Raw genomic sequence first — 15693 nt, 5'->3', positions numbered from 1 at the left:
TCCCAAGGGATCGGGAAGCACAAGGCTCGGGATTCCCGACTCCCAATCCAAGTGTTTCTCCAAATCCCCTTGGAGAAAGGGGTTCCACGTGAAAAACAGGGATAGGCAGAACTGGGATTTGGATCCGGGATCCCAAAGTGTTCTCCTTGGAGCCTCCAAGGTTGGAAGGTTGGTTGGAAGTTCCCAACCAAGGGGAGAGGCCGGAAAATCTGGGATGGAGGCAGAGCTGGCCCCATCCAGCTGTCAATCCCAGGGATGGGACAACCCCATCCATGGACGGCATTCCCAGAGTCCAGCCCTCAGTCCAGGCATGGAATGATCCCATCCACGAGCACCAGGAGAACATTCCCAGAGTTCAGCCTTCAATCCTAGACAATCCTGTCCATGGACAGCATTCCCAGAGTCCAGCCCTCAACTGCAGGCATGGAATGATCCCATCCATGGGTACCAGGAGAGCATTCCCACGGCTGGATCCCATCCCACCCCTGCGGATCCCATCCCACACCTGGTGGATCTCCATCCATGAGCACCAGGAGAGCATTCCCAGAGCCCAACCCTCAACTCCAGGAATGGAACCACCCCATCCATGGGCACCAGGAGAGCATTCCCAGAGCCCAACCCTCAACCTCAGACATGGAATGACCCCATCCATGGAAAACATTCCCACGGCTGGATCCCATCCCTGCGGATCGCGCCACACCTGGTGGATCTCCTGCCCTCCACCACCTGGTGGATCTCCATCCATGGACAGCAGGACAGCATTCCCAAAGTCCAGCCCTCAATCCCGGGGATGGAACCACCCCATCCGTGAGCACCAGGAGGACATTCCCGTGGCCGGATCCCATCCCGCGGATCCCGTCCCACCTGGTGGATCTCCTGCCCTCCACCACCTGGTGGATCTCCATCCATGGGCACCAGGAGAACATTCCCAAAATCCAGCCCTCAATCCCGGGGATGGAACCACCCCATCCGTGAGCACCAGGAGAACATTCCCAGTGGCTGGATCCCATCCCTGCGAATCTTGTCCCACCTGGTGGATCTCCATCCATGGGCACCAGAAGAACATTCCCAAAATCCAGCCCTCAATCCCGGGGATGGAACCACCCCATCCATGAGCACCATGAGGACATTCCCGCGGCCGGATCCCATCCCTGAGGATCCTGTCCCACCTGGTGGATCTCCTGCCCTCCACCACCTGGTGGATCTCCACCCATGGGCACCAGGAGAACATTCCCAAAGTCCAGCCCTCAATCCCGGGGATGGAACCACCCCATCCATGGGCACCAGGAGAACATTCCCAAAGTCCAGCCCTCAATCCCGGGGATGGAACCACCCCATCCGTGAGCACCAGGAGGACATTCCCGTGGCCGGATCCCGTCCCGCGGATCCCGATGCACCTGGTGGATCTCCTGCCCTCCACCACCTGGTGGATCTCCACCCATGGGCACCAGGAGAACATTCCCAAAATCCAGCCCTCAATCCGGGGGATGGAACCACCACATCCATGAGCACCAGGAGAACATTCCCAAAGTCCAGCCCTCAATCCCGGGGATGGAACCACCCCATCCATGAGCACCAGGAGAACATTCCCGTGGCCGGATCCCATCCCCGCGGATCCTGTCCCACCTGGTGGATCTCCTGCCAGCCGTTCTCGTCCACGCAGCCCAGGCGGGCGTAGTCGTGCAGCAGCAGCTCGCAGCAGTAGGGGTCCCCGCCCACCATGGCGCTGTGGTACAGCGGGGTCAGCCCCCGGCTGTCCTTGTAATCCGGGGACGCTCCCAGATCCAGCAGCGTCTGCCCGGGAAACGGGGAAAAAAATCCCGTGGGAACGGGGAACGGTCCCGTGGGAATGGGGAACATTCCCTTAGGAATTGTCCCCTGGGAATGGGGAGCAGTCCTTCGGGACAGGGCTGGCAACGGGGGACAGTCCCATGGGAACGGGGAAGTGTTCCTTGGGAATGGGGAACTGTCCTTTGGGAATGGGGAACGGTCCTGTGGGAATGGGGAACGGCCCCTTGGGAACGGGGAACTGTCCCTTGGGAACAGGGAATGGCCCCTTGGGAATGGGGAACTGTCCCTTGGGAACAGGGAATGGCCCCTTGGGAACGGGGAACTGTCCCTTGGGAACAGGGAATGGCCCCTTGGGAACGGGGAACTGTCCCTTGGGAACAGGGAATGGCCCCTTGGGAACAGGGAATGGCCCCTTGGGAATGCAGAATGGCCCCTTGGGAACAGGGAATGGCCCCTTGGGAACAGGGAATGGCCCCTTGGGAATGGGGAACGGTCCTGTGGGAATGGGGAACTGTCCCTTGGGAACAGGGAATGGTCCCTTGGGAACAGGAAAGGGTCCCTTGGGAATGGGGAACGACCCCTTGGGAACGGGGAATGGCTCCTTGGGAACAAGAACAGTCCCTTGGGAATGAGGAACTGTCCTTTGGGAATGGGGAACGGTCCCGTGGGAACAGGGAACAGTCCCTTGGGAACAGGGAATGGTCCCTTGGGAACAGGAAAGGGTCCCTTGAGAATGGGAATGTCCTCTTGGGAATGGGGAATGGTCCCTTGGGAAGGACTGGGATGAGGGAATCGCCCCATATCCGTGGGGAATCATCTGGGGAGAGGGCTGGAGGGAAAAAAAGGGGGGAGAAGGAGGGAAAATCTGGGAAGGGGAGAGGAGAAGGGAGGGAAGGAGCAGAAGGAAGGAGGGACAGAGGGGGAGGAGAAAAGGAAAATCTGGGAAAGGAAAGGGAAAGGGAAAGGGAAAGGGAAAGGGAAAGGGAAAGGGAAAGGGAAAGGGAAAGGGAAAGGGAAAGGGAAAGGGAAAGGGAAAGGGAAGGGAAGGGAAGGGAAGGGAAGGGAAGGGAAGGGAAGGGAAGGGAAGGGAGATGGAAAATCCCAGCACTGACCAGCAGGGCCGCGTGATTCCGACACCTCACGGCTTTGTGCAGCGCCGTCATTCCCTCGCGGGTCCGGAAATCCAGGTGGGCTCCGCCGTTCCGGAGCGCTTTGATCATCTCGGCGCTGAGCTCCAGCTGCGCCGCCGCTGTCAGCGGGCACTCTGGGAGGACACGGGAATGCGGGAGATCCATGGAATGCCCGGCACATCCACGGGAATCTCTCCCCGTGGGATCCCGGCTGGACGTGCCCACAGAGATCTCCTCGGGGTTTGGGATCGGATCCATGGGAATGGAGGCCAAATGGGGGAAGCTGCTTGCTCCTGGGTATTCCCAAGGATCTCCTGAGCAGCGGGAATGGGAATTGGATGGAAAATTCTGGGATTAGGCGGCAAAGCAGACAAAATATCTTGGGAATGGGATCCGGGAAACCATGGATTCTCCTTGGCCCCTTGGGAATTCCCATATCCGGTGCTACCAATGGGAAAATCCTTGTCCCGGGATAAGGGGTGGGTTCCAATCAGGAGAAACCACTGGATGCTCCCAACTTTCCTCGAGGTCGCTGCTCCAAATCCCACAGATCCTGCTGGGAATCCCAAGAATTCCAGGATTCCCTCATTCCCTTGGGATGCAGATGGGATTCCCAGAGGACAGTGGGAATTATAACATTTAAGGAATGCCACGGGATCGGGTCTGGAAACCCCATGGATACAAATGCTGGAATTCCCTGTCCGTGGCCAGTTTGTCCCGGCAGGAAATCATGGAAAAGGGGCTGGAATTCATGAGGGAATTAAGGAATGCTCGGGATCCAGAGCGGGAAAGAAGCAACAGGAGAAAGTTTTGCACATTCCATGGGGAAGTTCTGAATCCTCGGGATAAGGAGGGGCTGGAGCATGGCCAGGGAAGGGAACGGAGCTGGGAAAGGCCTGGAAAACTCCAGAGGAATTTGGGCTCAGCCTGGCGCAGAGGAGGCCCCCGGGGATCCTCGGGATGGGCTCTGAGGTCCTTCCCACCCAAACCAGGCCAGGATTGGGGAATTGTGGGATCCCTGCCCATGGAATGCCGGCAGTGCCTCGGGAAGGGCCCCCGAGCCCCCCTGGGCTGGGCAGGGGCTGCCGGGGATCCGTGCGGGGAGAGGCCGGGAAAAGCGGGATCTGCCCCGGGATCGGGGCCAGGGCAGCTCTGCTGCCATCGGGGCAGGGATCGGGAATGTCCTTCTGGCTCTGCCCAGCTCCTGCCAGGAGCCAGCGGGGATCGGGATCTGCTCCAGGGAATGAGCCCCGGGAACAGAGGCAGCGGCCTCAGCCTGGGCCGGGCAGGCTCAGCTCGGAGATTTGGGATCATTTTCCATGGAAAGGGGCTCGGGCCTCGGCAGGGGCTGCCCGGGGAGCTTTGGGGTGCCCATCCCTGGAGGTGTCCAAGGAATTCCCAGAATTCCACTCAGGGCTGGGATCGGGCCCAGCTGGGACTCGGTGCCCTTGGAATTCTTTCCCAGCCTCAATAATTCCATGGTTTGGAGAAGGGACATTCCAAAGTCATCTCATCCCTGTGTATGCAATCATTCCCATCCCATTCCAAGGGCAGGGACAATCCCACCATCCCAGGCTGCTCCAGCCTTTCCTGGGACATTCCAGGGATGCAGGGGCAGCCCCAGCTGCTCTGGCAATTCCAGCCCAGCCAGGAATTCCCAATTCCCAAGATCCCATCCATCCCTGCCCTCTGGCAGTGGGAGCCATTCCCTGTGTCCTGTCCCTGCAGGATTGTCCCCAGTCCCTCTGCAGCTCTCCTGGAGCCCCTTTAGGGCCTGGAATGTGCTGGAAGCTCTCCCTGGAGCCTTCCCTTCTCCAGGGGATCATTCCCAGCTTTCCCAGCCTGGCTCCGGGTCCTTTTCCCTCCCCCACTCCCGATTCCCGCAGCAATTTTCCCCCCACGTTATTTCAGGGATTTTGAATCCTCCTTTGTAATTCCAACGTTTTCCTGGGCTCCTCTCCCTCTCCCGCTGTCCCTCGTTAAATATCCCACGTTAAATATCCGAGGATTTTTTTTTTCCCCTCTTTTCTCCGGCAAAACCATCCCTGGGGTTTGGCTTTCATTCCAGAACAACGGAAACTTCGCCCGGATCCGGGTTTTTTTTTCATTCCCACTTTTTCAATGTCCCCACAGGTAGCAACTGTGAATTTTTTGGGCTTTTTCATCCCTTTCAAATCCCAGGAATCTTTCCTGGAATATCTTCCCAGCAACCCCGAAATGGGAACGGCAGCAAACGGGGCTGGAATTGCTTCCCAGAGTGGATTTTCCCCTATTTTTCCATCCAAGAAGAGCCAGGAAAATGGGAATAAATCCTTGGCACAGCTTAAAACCTTTCCCAAAATCCATTGAAATGAAGATTCCCAAAGTTTGGAATCCATGGGATCAGCTGAGGGTGTCCCAGGAAGTTCAGGGGATTTTATGGCTCATCCCAGTTATTCCCAGTCCATTTTTGGGATTAAATCCTGCAGGAAACCATTTTTTCCAAGCAGGATTTTCCAGTTTTCCATGGGGAGATTCCCACGGGATTCCCCAAGGATCCAATCCCAAAAATTCCATCAGGAAAAATGCTGGCTCATTCCCAGCTCATTCCCAGCCTGCTCTTCCAACATCCAGCCCAGACTTCCTGGAAAATCCACGGGAAGCCAACCAACATTCCCAAAAAAACCCCCAAGCTCCCAATCCAGGAATTTCTGAGAGATTCCAATCCCTTCATCCAACCGCAGCTGGGAAAGGCCAGGATTGGAAACGGGAACAGGAAGGGAAAATATTCCAAGAGGAGAAACGTGGGATTGTATCCCGGTGAACCCCAGAAGGGACTGGGAAGGGAAGAGTTATCCCTAAGGAATGCCGCATTCCCAAAATCCTCTGAAAAGTGGGAATTGTGCCATAAAACCCCAAAAAACGACTGGGATAGAGCGGGAAGAAATTCCAGAGGAAAGCCTGGAGGAATTCCGGGAAAGAATCGGGAATGTTGAGCTGATTCCTTGCGGGAAGCGCTCCCGAATCCAGAGGAAAACATGGAACTGACCTCCGGTGTCGGGATCATGGAAGTTGGGATCCAGCCCCTTTTCCAGCAGCCGGCAAACCTTCTCCGAGTTCAGCATCTGCACGTATTCCATGAATTTCTTCAGGTTCGCCTGGATTCGGGAAAAACCGCCGCGTTAACATCCCGAAATTCCAGGGAAAGCCACCGGGGGAGCATCCCCATCGCGAAAATCCAAGGAAAATCGAGATAACGGGACTGAATTCCATCAGGATGGGACGCAAATCCACGTGGGAATGTCGGGAAATGAGGGGAAAGGTTGGGAAGAGCTCCAAGGAAACGGAGAAGGTGAAGCCGGATTTCACATCCAAGGGAAAAAAATTCCAATTCCAGCATTTCCCGCCTTAATTATATGGGAAATATGGGAATAATATGGGAAATATGGGAAATACGGGAAAATGATCCTTTTTAGGAGGCATGAATCCCAAAAATGCCACGTTTCCATTTGTATTTGGATGGTTTCCAGTTGGAAAATTTGGGGGGAAAAAAAACCTTGGAAATGCCAAGCGGGATGAGGAAAAGGTTTGGAAGGGAATTTGGGAATTCTGGAATGGTTGGGGTGGGATGGGAGCCGAAATCCCATCCCATTCCGAGGGCACGGACTCCTCCCACTATCCCAGGTTATTCCAACAATTCCAGGGATGAGGCAGCTGAGGATTCCTTGGAACTGCTGGATCATCCCATGGGAATTCAGGCTGCCAGTGCCTCCCCTCTATCCCAAATTTTGGGATTGGAATTTTGTTTCCTCAGGCTGGAATTCTCAGTGATTTGCCTCAAATTCCCAAATTGTTGGGATTTTTCCCATTATTTTTTTTTCTGGCTGGATGAAGCCATTATTAAATTCCCAGATTCCAGGAATTGCAGAGGTAGGAATGGCTCCAGTGGGAAAATCCCAGCTCCCACATTCCCAGACTTTTCATTGGAGGATATTTTTGGGAGTTTATTCCAATCTGACCACGCAAAATCTGGGAAAAGTCCTGGAAAATCCCAAGAGCTGGAATTCAGGCCGGCCGTGCCCTTGGAGCCGGGAGAGGCCGGAGCAAATCCATGGATCCGCCTCCCGCTGCCAGGCAGCAGCAAATGGATTCATTGATCCCTCAGAAACAGGGAATTATGGATTTGCTGCCGCGCCGGGACAACGCGGAGCCTCTGGAATTGCACAATTCCTCCCAGCAGGAATCTCCAGAGCCATGGCACTGGGAATCCCGGAATGGTTTGGGTGGGAAGGGACCTCAAATCCCATCCCATTCCAACCCCACCATCCCAGGCTGCTCCAGCCTTTCCTGGGACATTCCAGGGATGCAGGGGCAGCCCCAGCTGCTCTGGCAATTCCAGACCAGCCAGGAATTCCTAATTCCCAAGATCCCACCCCAATCTCCCTTTCCCAGGGAATTCCCTCCATTCCCAGCTCTCCCAGACTGGGATTGGATCCAGCCCCACCTCGACTCCGCTCCAGGAAGGAATTTTGGGATCCGGGGGCTTCACTGGGAATCTTGGGACTCCAGGAAGGGTCTCCCTTCCCCTTTCCATCCCCAACTTCCATAAAAATCCCTCGGGATGGATTCTGAGCCTCCTTGATCCCAGAATCCCAGAACGGTTTGGGTGGGAAGGGACCTCAAATCCCATCCCATTCCAACCCCACCATCCCAGGCTGCTCCAGCCTTTCCTGGGACATTCCAGGGATGCAGGGGCAGCCCCAGCTGCTCTGGCAATTCCAGCCCAGCCAGGAATTCCCAATTCCCAAGATCCCACCCCAAGTTCCCTTTCCCAAGGAATCCTGTCAATCCCTTTTTTGAATCCCAGAAAATCCAACATTTCCTTGCCCGAGGAACCCGACAGAGCCACAAATCTCCACCCTGGGACACAGAGGCAGCGCCTCTACTTTTCCAAGGAAAATCTCAACAATAAACACATGGAAGAGCAGGAATTCCCAGGAACTGGAGCAGGAATTCCCCAGCGACTGAAGGAGAAATTCCCAGAAACAGAAGGAGAAATTCCCTGGGTTTGAAGGAGAAACCCCCCCCCCCAGGAGCTGAGGCAGGAATTCCCAGAAACTGAAGCAAAAATTCTCAGGAACTAAAACAGAAATTCCCAGGATTTGAAGCAGAGATCCCACAGAAACCACAGGAGGAATTCCCCAGGAACTGAAGCAGAAATTCCCCAAAACCAAAGCAGGAATTCCCCAGGAACTGAAGCAGGAATTCCCCAAAAACCAAAGCAGGAATTCTCAGAAACCAAAGGAAAAATCCCCAGAAACTGAAGCAGAAATTCCTCCAAAACCAGCTCAGGAATTCCCCAGGAACTGAAGGAGGAATTCCCAGGATTTGAAGGAGGAATTCCCAGAAACTGAAACCAGAATTCCACAGGAACAGAAACCAGAATTCCCCAGCTGCCAAATCTCACGGAATATCCGTGCTGAATTCCAGCTGTTCCCTGGATGACCCCATTCCGGGAATGATCCCTGCCCGTTATCCCGACGTTCCCACGGAATCTCCGTGCTGAATTCCAGCCCCATTCCCGACTCAGGGAATGATCCCTGCCCGTTATCCCGACGTTCCCCCGGATCCGGTACCGTTCCCGAGGCTCTCCGGGTGTCCCGGTGTCCCCGTGCCAGCCAGGATCCCATCCCTGCTCCCGCTCCCTCTGGATCCAGCTCCAATCCCAGCCTTTTTTCCCGGGAGCTGCTCCAATCCCAGCTTTTCCCGGGAAAGGTCGATCCGTGCCCGCTGCGCCGGCGGCGCTCCAACGGGCACGGAATGAGGATGGATTGGCTGGAATTGTCCCTTCGGCTCCTATCCGGCATCCCAAATATCCACGGGAATGGAAAAGGCCAAGGAAAGGCTCCTTCCCAAAATCCCACAGGTTCTGGAAAAGGAGCAGCCCGAGGGAAGGGAGAAAGGGAGAAAGGAAAAGGAAAAAGGGGGGGAAACGTAAAAAAAGGGAAAAGGGGGGAAAAGGGAAAAAAGGGGGGAAAAGGGGGGAAAGGGGGAAAAAGGGGGAAAATGGGGAAAAAGGGGGAAAAAAGAAAAAAGGGGGAAAAAAGGGGGAAAAGGAGGAAAAGGGGGAAAAGGGGGAAAAGGAGGGAAAAGGAGGGAAAAGGGGGGGGAAAGGGTGAAAAAGGGGGAAAAGGGGAATAAAAGGGGAAAAAAGGGGAAAAAGGGGGGAAAAGGGAAAAAAAGGGGGAAAAAGGGGGGGAAAGGGGGGAAAAGGGGGGAAAAGGGGGGAAAAGGGGAGAAAAGGGGAAAAAGGGGGGGAAAGGGGGGGAAAGGGGGGAAAAGGGGAAAAAAAGGGGGGAAAAAGGGGAAAAAAGGGGGAAAAAGGGGGGAAAAAAGGGGGGAAAAGGGGGGAAAATGGGAAAAAGAGGAAAAAAGGGGGAAAAAGGGGGGGAAGTGGAGAAAAAAGGGGGAAAAGGGGGGGAAATGGGAAAAAGAGGAATAAAAGGGGAAAAAAAGGGGGGAAAAGGGGGGGAAAAGGGGGGGGAAAGGGGGGAAAAGGGGGGAAAAGGGGGAAAAAAGGGGGAAAAAAGGGGGAAAGAAGGGGGAAAAAAGGGGGAAAGGTCCTTCCCAAAATCCCACATTCCTTGGGATACCCTGGAATTCCGGGGCCGGATGGGTTTCCCCAGGGTTTTCCAGGTGAATTCCACGGGAATTCCGGGCTCAGCTCCGCTCCCGTCCTGGTTTTGGCGGAGCTTCGATTGAAAGCCGGGATTCCTTGGGATACCCGGGAATTCCGGGGCCGGCCGGGTTTCCCGGGGGGTTCTCCAGGGCTTTCCCGTGGGAATTCCGTGGGAATTCCCGCGGGATTGGGGCTCACCTTGGTGTGCAGCTTGGCGAACTGCTTGTCGTCCAGCAGCGGCTGGGAATAGACGCGGCGCTTGTAGCGGAACTGCCGAGATAAGAGAGTGATAAGAGATAAGAGAGTGATAAGAGATTGATCGGAGATAAGGGGAGATAAACGGGGACCAGAGATAAGGGGATGGGAGATAAGGGATAGGAGATAAGAGAATATTTCATAAGAGATAAATGGAGATACGGGAGATATATTAGATAAGAGAGGGGAGGTGGGTGGAGATAAGAAATAAACAGAGATAAGAGAGAAATGAATATGAGGAAAGGAAAAGGGAAGGGAAAAGGGAAAAGGGAAATGGGAAAAGGGAAAAGGGAAAAGGGAAAAGGGAAAGGGAAAGGGAAAAGGGAAAAGGGAAAGGGGAAAGGGAAAAGGGAAAAGGGAAAAGGGAAAGGGAAAGGGAAAAGGGAAAGGGGAAAGGGAAAGGGAAAGGGAAAGGGGAAAGGGAAAGGGAAAAGGGAAAAGGGAAAAGGGAAAGGGAAAAGGGAAAAGGGAAAAGGGAAAAGGGAAAAGGGAAAAGGGAAAGGGGAAAGGGGAAAGGGAAAAGAGGAAAGGGAAAGGGGAAAGGGGAAAGGGGAAAGGGGAAAGGGGAAAGGGGAAAGGAAAGAGGAAAGGGGAAAGAGAAAAGGAAAAGGAAAAGGAAAAGGAAAAGGAAAAGGAAAAGGAAAAGGAAAAGGAAAAGGAAAAGGGGAAAGGGAAAGGGGAAAGAAAAAAGGGAAAAGGGAAAGGAAAAGGAAAAGGGGAAAGGGGAAAGAAAAAGATGATAAAGATAAAGAGAAATAAAGATAAAGTCAAGAGAGAAGAGATAAGAGACATACAAAGATAAGAGATATCAGATAAAATAATATAAGGGTTAAAAGATACATGAGAGATAGGAGCTAAATGAATATAAGATAAAGATAAAGATGATAAAGATAAAAATAAAATTATAAAGATAAAAAGATAAAGATAAAGATGATAAAGACAAAGATAAAGACAAAGACAAAAGACAAAGATAAAGATAAAGATAAAGATAAAGATGAGAGAGGAGAGATAAGATACCTACAAAGATAAGAGGTATCAGATAAACGAAAATAATGGTTAAATGATAAAGATATGACAGATAAGAGCTAAATGAATATAAGATAAAGATAAAGATAAAGATAAAGATAAAGATAAAGATAAAGATAAAGATAAGAGACCTCCAAAGATAAGAGGTATCAGATCAACGGAGATAAGAGATAAAGAGAGGGAAGAGCCAAATGAATGTGAGATAAAAGGAAAATAAAAAGAGAGAGATAAGAGAGAAGAAACGCACAAAGATAAGAGATATCAGGTAAATTAAATAAGAGGGTTAAGGGAGAAAAAGATAAGAGATGAGAGATAAGAGATAAAGACAAGAGGGAATGGAGCCATAGAACGATAAGAGATAAGAGATAAATGAATATCAGAGATAAAGATAGATGGAGATGAAGATGATAAAGATGATAAAGATAAAAAGATAAAAAGAATAAAAGTTAAAATATAAAATATAAAAAGATAAAAATATGATAAAATATGATAAAATATGATAAAAATATGATAAAATATGATAAAAATATGATAAAAATACGATAAATATATGATAAAAAGATAAAATATAAAAATACAAAGATAGAGATAAAAATAGAGATAAAGATAGAGATACATCCAAGGATAACCAGAGATAAGACAGGGGAGATAAGGAATAACCGATAAATTAATATGAGATAAGGGATCAGTGATAAACTGAGATAAGAGAGGATAAATAAGAGATAAATTAATATGAGATAAAGGCCAGAGATAAGGGACATACAAAGATAAGAGATAAGAGTGAAAGATAAGATATAGACAGAGATAAGAGAGGAGATACAAGAGAAAAGACATAAATGAGTTTGAGATAAGGAGAGGGCAGAAGAGATAAGAGAGAAAACATTGATAAGAGATAAACAGAGATAAGAGATAAACAGAGATAAGAGATCAGACATAAAATATTGAATTTGCTAAGAGATAAGAGGTACAAGATAATGTGGTATAAAGATAAGAGATAAGGACGTACAAAGATAAGATATCATATTAAATGGAGATAAGAGATAAGATATAAAGATGGTGTACATATAAAATATGAGATAAGAAATAAATGGAGGTAAGATAAACAGAGATAAGAGAGGAGAGATAAGAGATCAATAGGAGTTAATGGATAATGAGGAAGATAAGAGAGAAATGGAGATAAGAGAGGTGAGAGAAAAGATAAATTAATACTATAGGTAAATAATAGATTAATAATTATTAGTTAATTATTAATAAATTAATAATTGATCTTTCTATTCTTAATAATTTAATTAATTATATGATGAGAAGAGATAAGAGACATAAAAATACAATACAGAAATAAATTGAGATGAGAGAAGAGATAAGAGATATGCAAAGATAAGAGATTATATATAACAATAAAGTAAAATAAAATTAAATTAAAAAATAAAATATAAAATAAAATAAAATAAATACAATAAAATGAAATAAAATAAATTTATATTAATTAAATTAAATTAAACAATACAATTGACTTAAATTTAATTAAAATAAAGTAACATAAAGTAAAATAAAGTAAAATAAAATAAAGTGAAATAAAGTAAAATAAAGTAACATAAAGTACAATAAAATACAGTAAAATAAAATAAAATAAAATAAAAGTAAAGTACAGTAAAATAAAGTAAGGTAAAAAAATTAAAATAAAATACAATAAAAATAAAATACAATAAAATACAATAAAATTAAGTAAAATAAAGTAAAATAAAATCCAATACAATGAAATGAAATGAAATGAAATGAAATGAAATTAAATTAAATTAATTGAAATGAACTGAAATGAAATTAACTGAAATTAAATTAACTGAAATGAAATGAAATGAAATGAAATGAAATTAACTGAAATTAACTGAAATTAACTGAAATTAACTGAAATGAAATGAAATGAAATGAAATTAACTGAAATGAAATGAAATGAAATGAAATGAAATGAAATGAAATGAAATTAACTGAAATTAACTGAAATTAACTGAAATTAAATTAACTGAAATGAAATGAAATGAAATTAACTGAAATTAACTGAAATTAACTGAAATGAAATGAAATTAAATTAAATTAACTGAAATGAAATGAAATGAAATGAAATGAAATGAAATGAAATGAAATTAACTGAAATTAACTGAAATTAACTGAAATTAAATTAACTGAAATGAAATGAAATGAAATTAACTGAAATTAACTGAAATTAACTGAAATGAAATGAAATGAAATTAAATTAACTGAAATGAAATGAAATGAAATGAAATGAAATGAAATGAAATGAAATTAACTGAAATTAACTGAAATTAAATTAACTGAAATTAAATTAACTGAAATTAAATTAAATTAAATTAAATTAAATTAACTGAAATTAACTGAAATGAAATGAACTGAAATGAAATGAAATTAACTGAAATTAACTGAAATTAACTGAAATGAAATGAACTGAACTGAAATGAACTGAACTGAAATGAAATGAAATTAACTGATATTAAATTAAATTAAATTAAATTAAATTAAATTAAATTAAATTAACTGAAATGAAATGAAATCTTCAATGAAATGAAATGAAATGAAATTAACTGAAATGAAATGAAATGAAATGAAATGAAATGAAATGAAATGAAATTAAATGAAATGAAATTAAATTAAATTAACTGAAATTAAATTAACTGAATGAAATGAAATGAAATTAAATGAACTTCAATGAAATGAAATGAAATGAAATCTTCAATGAAATGAAATGAAATTAACTGAACTGAAATGAAATGACGTGAAATGAAATGAAATAAACTGCAATTAACGGAACTGACATGAACTGACATGAAATTAGATTAAAGAAATGGAATGAACTGAAGGGGGTTAGCGAGGCGAGGCGGCCGTGCCGCTGGCTGACCTCCAGGTAGGGCAGGGGCGCGCCGGGGCCCAGCGGGTATTCCCGCAGCAGCCGCTCCTCGTCCAGGAACTTGCCGGCGCGGCCGTTGAAGGCGGGCTGGAAGAGGCCGTAGTTGAGCACGTCCTTGAGGCTGTGGTTGAGCGTGCACAGGATGCGCTGCTTGGACGCCCACACGGGAACGTCGGGGTTCAGCCGCAGACACTTCTGGGGACGCGCACGGAACGCCGCGTCAGCGGGCGGGGCGGCGGGATGGGCGCGGGGTCAGCGTGGGGAAGGGGAGAGTTGGGGTTTGGAAGGGGCACAGGGATCGGAAATGAGGAATTCCCAAGGTTTTATGGCTACGTTATTGAAAAACACCCCAAAAATTGGGTGTTCCCACTGTGGATTCCAAAGGGAAAAAGAGGGAGAAAGTGGGAGTTTGCCATATTGTTCTTCTGGGAATGAGGGTGGGAAAGGGGAGAGTTGGGGTTTGGAAGGGGCAGAGGGATCGGAAATGAGGAATTCCCAAAGGTTTTATGGCTACGTTCTTGAAAAACACCCCAAAAATTGGGTGTTCCCACTGTGGATTCCGAAGGGAGACAATGGAAATTCACTGGGTTCACAAGGGAATGGGGAATGGGGGTGGGAAAGGGGAGAGTTGGGGTTTGGAAGGGGCAGAGGGATCGGAAATGAGGAATTCACAAAGGTTTTATGGCTGAATTATTAAAAAAAAAACAAAAATTGGGTGTTCCCACTGTGGATTCCAAAGGGAAACAGAGGGAGAGAATGGGAGTTTGCCATGTTGTTCTTCAGGGAATGAGGGTGGGAAAAGGGGAGAGTTGGGGTTTGGAAGGGGCACAGGGATCGGAAATGAGGAATTCACAAAGGTTTATGGCTGAATTATGAAAAAACACCCAAAATTGGGTGTTCCCACTGTGGATTCCAAAGGGAAACAGAGGGAGAGAATGGGAGTTTGCCATATTGTTCTTCAGGGAATGACGGAAGGAGGGAGGGAAAGGGGAGAGTTGGGGTTTGGAAGGGGTAGAGGGATCAGAAATGAGGAATTCACAAGGTTTTATGGCTACGTTATTGAAAAACACCCCAAAAATTGGGTGTTCCCACTGTGGATTCCGAAGGGAGACAATGGAAATCCACTGGGTTCACAAGGGAATGGGGAATGGGGGAGGGAAAGGGGAGAGTTGGGGTTTGGAAGGAGCAGAGGGATCGGAAATGAGGAATTCCCAAGGTTTTATGGCTACGTTATTAAAAAACACCCAAAAAAATTGGGTGTTCCCACTGCAAATGCCACAGGGAAACAGAGGGAGAGAATGGAAATTCACTGTGTTGTTCTTCAGGGAATGAGGGTGGGAAAGGGGAAAGTTGGGGTTTGGAAGGGGTAGAGGGATCGGAAATGAGGAATTCCCAAAGGTTTATGGCTGAATTATGAAAAAACACCCAAAATTGGGTGTTCCCACTGTGGATTCCAAAGGGAAACAGAGGGAGAGAATGGGAGTTTGCCATATTGTTCTTCAGGGAATGACGGAAGGAGGGAGGGAAAGGGGAGAGTTGGGGTTTGGAAGGGGTAGAGGGATCAGAAATGAGGAATTCCCAAAGTTTTTATGGCTATGTTCTTGAAAAACACCCCAAAATTGGGTGTTCCCACTGTGGATAAGAAGGGAAACAGAGGGAGAAAGTGGGAATTCATTGTGTTGTTCTTCAGGGAATGAGGGTGGGAAAGGGGAGAGTTGGGGTTTGGAAGGGGCAGAGGGATCGGAAATGAGGAATTCCCAAGGTTTTATGGCTACGTTATTAAAAAACACCCAAAAAAATTGGGTGTTCCCACTGCAAATGCCACAGGGAAACAGAGGGAGAGAATGGAAATTCACTGTGTTGTTCTTCAGGGAATGAGGGTGGGAAAGGGGAGAGTTGGGGTTTGGAAGGGG

The 15693-nt window shown here is 47.6% G+C and overlaps 1 protein-coding gene across 1 annotated transcript in view; it reads right to left on the bottom strand.

The window, feature by feature from the left end:
- Positions 1-15693, bottom strand: part of LOC128807765 (SH3 and multiple ankyrin repeat domains protein 3-like) — a 75642-nt gene that overhangs the window by 46108 nt on the left and 13841 nt on the right. The window contains 5 exon segments of the mRNA XM_053978333.1: positions 1627-1794; positions 2904-3055; positions 5950-6058; positions 9778-9849; positions 13772-13975. Of these exon segments, the coding sequence (XP_053834308.1) occupies positions 1627-1794; positions 2904-3055; positions 5950-6058; positions 9778-9849; positions 13772-13975 (705 nt within the window).

Source organism: Vidua macroura, chromosome 5, assembly GCF_024509145.1.
Source record: "Vidua macroura isolate BioBank_ID:100142 chromosome 5, ASM2450914v1, whole genome shotgun sequence".
NCBI classification, from domain to species: domain Eukaryota; kingdom Metazoa; phylum Chordata; class Aves; order Passeriformes; family Viduidae; genus Vidua; species Vidua macroura.
Note: the sequence above shows the minus strand (reverse complement) of the source record. Positions and strands in the feature narration are given on the sequence as shown.